We start from the raw sequence: 5,379 nt of genomic DNA on the forward strand, positions 1-5,379 counted from the left end.
TATGAGCTTGCGCAGCAAGGAAGAGAGTGCGGGAAGAAAAGGTGATGTACGGACCGTACTGGTTATTGGGGGGGGGGGGACTAGAGTCAACAGTCAGTCAAGGAAATGCAAATAGCGTGGGATTATTTTTTTTTTTGACACCAATAATTCTTTGTTCAAAAAAAAAAAATAGAGCCAATTTTCCATTACTTGGAGGTCTTGGACTAAGCTTGGTTCAAAAATGAAAAAAAATAACAAGGTGAATCCACCGTAGAGTATAGAGTATAGAGTATATAGAGTATATAGCGTGGGATTATTTTGGTTTATAGAGTATAACTAGTTTTTGGCCCGGGCGATGCCCCTAGTCATTGTTTCCCTACCTTATAAAAAGTGGGAAAATACTCTTATGAATAGTGTCAAGACTATTATACCCTTAAAAAAGTTAATTGATACATTTACCCCCAATTAAAATTAATTTTGATGCATTTAAGTATTTAACCTGTCGTATTTTTGTCCTCTATTTCTTTTGTTTATCTTCCTTCTTATCATTCCAACGAAAAGGCCAAAACTCCTCATTTCTCAATTTCCTCTTTTCTCACGAACTCATTTTCTGGTTGCTGGAAAATAATGTTAACATGCCAGTTTCCATTCCGGAACCCCCGGTCACCACCCACCGCCGCGATAATTCTATAAGGATGATGACCTTACTGGTTGTTTTTTTATACTAAAGGAAATGTAAAGTTCGTGCAATCTATTTGTTTATGTTATACGAAGAGGTGAATAAGCATACTATTCGAAGACGCCCGTATCTGGTTAGAGTTGGGGACAACTCAAGATTGGTGGAGTTGACGGATGAATGCAATAATGGTACCTTCATAGTGGTGGAGTGTAAAGTGTAATTGCTTGGATGCCATTAAAATGATAAACCAAAAATAAAAAAAACATAACAGTAATACTTTTGATGTAGTCTCTTTTAGTTGTGTTTATAGGGGAGTCAAAACAAAGCAACTCATTTGATGAGTCTTTTACAGAATACCAGTTATGTCTTACATATGAGGTAGTATAGTCTTATGCTTTTGATTAAGAGGTTGTTTGAAGATGTATTTTGCTTTAGTTACTGTGTCATTGGCTCGAGTTTTATCCTAGGAAAAGCTTATAGTTTATGGTTATAGGAAAGAGTTAAGACATACTTATACATCAACAGTTAAATACTCGTAGCTCATAAATGTTATCTCCTTCATTATATGGTCCAAAGACTATCTAATTGCAGGGAAATATACTACATAGCCTTTGTGCCAGGGTGTTCAATGAGGGTTTTGTCCTCTCCATAACACTCCTATTGTAGCTATAGAATGATGCAATAGCTTTGATTGCCTTTTTATATAGTAATGCCTACATTGGCGAGTTATAATATATATGATCATTTTCAAAATAAATAATCATAACACAAAACATGTTTCTACAATTAAATAAATTAAGATAAAATCTTTTATTGATCGTCCTAAAACAAGTATAATTCAACAGCAACTCAAAGTACGTAAACTTTTGAGGTTCGAATTTATAACTCCCCTACGATGGCTAGCTGTATCGCGTGCATCGCGCGCGTAGGCTTCCCTAGTGTAAATTAAAAGTTATAACAAAATAAAGTGAAATATATTGGTGCTTTTATAAAAATAATATCATTTGTTAAATTTTGTAAATATAACTGAACATCAAAATTCATTATTTAATGTGTAGTAGTCTAAATGTTATATTGTATCAGTTTGTTTTAATTGTTAAAGGATTTTTTTTATTAATCAGCTTTCATAATAAATTCATTTGAGTAAATATATTTTATGGTAAAAAGAAAAAACCTGTAAAATTGTTTTGCATTTTTGGATTACATATTTTAATTAACTCCTATATAAGTTATGGTGTTGAGTAACTGAAAGAAACGAAAATAAATTTGTAATCATATTATTGTTAAAATATCCACATATAAGTTCATAATTATAATTCTAGAATTTATGAACATAAATAACACTTTTTAATACTCCCTCCGTCCCAAAAAGAATAACCTATGATTACGTGGGTATTAAGGAAGTTAAGTAAAAAGAAGTAAAAGTATATTGGAAAGATAAATTTACATGGGGTTTGTAGAAAAATAGAGAGAGAAAGTAATAAAATAACATGGAAAATAATTTTTATATGGGGAAGCTAATTTTGCACAAATATTGTAGCAAGTTGGTGGGTGTTTTAATGCAAATGGGCCATTCTTTTTGGGACAAAGTTTTGGCCAAATAGGTCGTCCATTTTGGGACGGAGGGAGTACAACTTTATTATCATATAAGATGTGTCGTTAGAGTGGTGATCAAAGTTCAATTTTAATGAATATAAAGGTTATGGCTTATAAGTTCAAATATTGATGCTAACAAATAATAAATTTTTGTAAAAAAATATTAGTAATTAATATAAGTGACATGGCGACACGTGACAAGATTGGCAACATATGGCAAGATTACAATCCTTGCCATGAGTTTTAATATATATATTGATTGATTGATTGATATTGATATTGACATCTATACTTAGTATTTAAAAAAGCAAACCAAAAAAGACATGTGTCATCATTCTATTACACTTTCCTATCTTCTTTTTCAACCCAATGTGCCACATGTCGTTTTACATTTTTTTTTCTTTTTCTTTAATTATACTATTTTTCTTAACTCTTTCATTAAACACTTGTTCTTCATCTCCCCTCATTAATTCAACCTTTTTCATTTTCTATCTTTGATTTTAGTCCCTCCATCTTCTTTGTATCAAACCTCATTTCAAATTAAAGTCCCATTTATTTCTTTAATTATGTTTTTTCAGTTACACATTACACCATAATTATTTATTGGTATTTCCTCATTCATCTCTCAATGCAATTTTCTATGAACAAGTCGTGCATTGCACGGGCCCAGATGACTAGTTGATATTGATATAATGGCAAATTGACAAGTCTGACAAATTACTACTCGTAAAAGAAATTTAGTGTTTGGGCAAACGTGGATCGACCATTTTGGCCCAAAGCAAAGCCAAATTTCCATACAAGCCCACATATAATATCAATTGTTATTTTGTTAATATCACTAGTTATCCAACGTTATTATTTTGTTGCCATATTTAATAGAGCATCAACACTCGTGGTATAATTTTATACCACGGTGTAAATATTCATCAAAAAGTTGCAAATTTTTACTATCTTGATAGCATAAAACTATAGTATATACCATCTCATGGTAAACTTTAGCTTCGTTCCACGTGAAACATAAACCAACCAGGTCACGCCATGTGGCCTAGTTGTCATACATCTTTTATTTATTTTTCTCAATTGCATTTTAAGAAAAAATTATAAAGTCAAAATTATGAAAAAATTACCATTGTTCATAATTTTTCAAGACATACACATAGACACCCATATTAATATAGTTTTATATATTTTTGAAATCCACTTTTTTCTACCTAAATTGCTTATTTTTATTTAATTAACTTTATAAATATTAATTAGTTATTTTCAACATAAAACAAAATATAATTATAATTTAATTAAGTGTATAATTCATACATATAGGAGAGAGAAAGTATGTTGTTAAACTTTTTTTATACCATGGGTGGGGTGATTTTTGGAGAAAGTATATTGTATTGTGGTATAGATGATGTGGAGGAGTGAGAAAGTGGTAGAGAGAGAGAGGGGTGGTATAAATTTTATACCATGAGTGATGATGGTCTTAGCTTAATCGGATCGAAAAAGCTTGTGTGTACCTAGTCCATTATAATATTATTTTGAATTTGAGGGTTATACACATGTAACTAGATCTGACAATTCTAACCCAGACTCGATGACACTACCCAAATGACCCAACCCATGACCCGAAATTGACCCAATAACATCAACTCATACCTGACCCAAAAATGGAGTTGACCTGACACAAACTTGAACTGAACAAACTCGATACCCAAAATTAACCCGAACAGACCTGATATCAAAATGTCCTGAACTAAAATTACTTTATAATTAAACTAATAATGTTTGGTGCCAAAAATAACTCAAATTGATCATCTTCAACCGTAGTCAAGCTCATAATCCGAAATGATAGTTCTTATTATAACAATAACAAAATATAAAATTATTGATTTGAGTTTGATCTACAAATGAAACAACCAAAACATGACCTGGCCTGGCCTGATTTTGACCCAACTTAAATATGACCCCAAACATACTTGACCCGAAAATGGCCTAACCCGTATTGAAATGAACCGACCCGAACTCGACCCGATACCTGACCCGAATCATACCTGAAACCCGAAATGACCCAACCTAAATGTTACCTGACCCAACCTGAAATTCAATGACCCATTTGCCAAGTCTACATGTAACAGACGATACTCCTTACAATTAGGAGTATTAAACATAGTGATCCTAATAACCTTTATTCAAACTTTCCCTCAAACAAAAAAAAAAAAAAAAAAAAAAACCTTTATTAAAACTTGTGTGATATTAAAGCATTGTTTGTAATTAGTCTCCCTGGTACAAAAGCACTTTGGAAAATTTTCACACTATGAAGAAAAGGAGTGGGCCGAGTATTTCACATCTCCTTTTTGCTGATGACAGTTTTCTTTTTGCAAGAGCCAACCGACGGGAATGCTCAAAAATAGATGAAATTCTCAACACATATGAAGTAGCTTCCGGACATAAAATTAATTATGAGAAATTGGAGGTCTCTTTTAGCAAAGGCGTATGTGAGTTGAAGCAAGAGGAACTTGTTGAACTTTTAGGGATGAAAAAGGTGGAGGCACATGTGAAGTATTTGGGGATTCCGACGATTATTGGAAGGTCAAAGAGGGAATATTGTAATGCTTTGAAGGATAAACTTTGGAAAAAGTTGAAAGGGTGGAAAGAGAAACTTTTGTCAAGAGCAGGCAAAGAGGTGATCATCAAATCGGTTATCCAAGCCATTCCAACCTGTTTAATGGGAGTTTACAAAATTCCAATTATTGTCATGATTTTTGTCATTGATGAGATTCGTTCCATGACTGCAAGGTCCTGGTGGGGAAGTTCGGATCAAAAGAAAGTGGTTCACTGTATTAATTAAGTGGGATGTGCTTTGTTTTCCTAAATGCTTGGGGTGAATGGGGTTGAGATATGAGGTTTTTTAATCTAGCTCTCCTTGGGAATCAAGCTTGGAGACTTTTCAAGCACCCTTCTTCATTATTTGGTAGAGTCATGGCACACAAATATTACCCGGAATCTGATTTGTTGGGGGTCCTATCTTGGTTAGTTCAGAAGTTATACCTGGTCGAGAATCTGGATTTCAAAGTCTATCTTGAGAGATGGGTTGATTTGGAAGGTGGGCAATGGTGAGAGCATTGATATTT

General features: G+C 32.9%; 1 protein-coding gene across 1 annotated transcript; it reads left to right on the plus strand.

The window, feature by feature from the left end:
* The first annotated feature begins 4,562 nt into the window (after window positions 1-4,562).
* Window positions 4,563-5,096, plus strand: LOC145617163 (uncharacterized). Its single transcript, XM_081671846.1, has one exon. It carries the CDS (start codon window positions 4,563-4,565, stop codon window positions 5,094-5,096), a length of 534 nt encoding a protein of 177 aa, XP_081527972.1.
* Window positions 5,097-5,379: the final 283 nt, after the last annotated feature.

Source organism: Chenopodium album, chromosome 26 (genome assembly GCF_948465745.1).
Source record: "Chenopodium album chromosome 26, dcCheAlbu1.1, whole genome shotgun sequence".
Classification (NCBI taxonomy): domain Eukaryota; kingdom Viridiplantae; phylum Streptophyta; class Magnoliopsida; order Caryophyllales; family Amaranthaceae; genus Chenopodium; species Chenopodium album.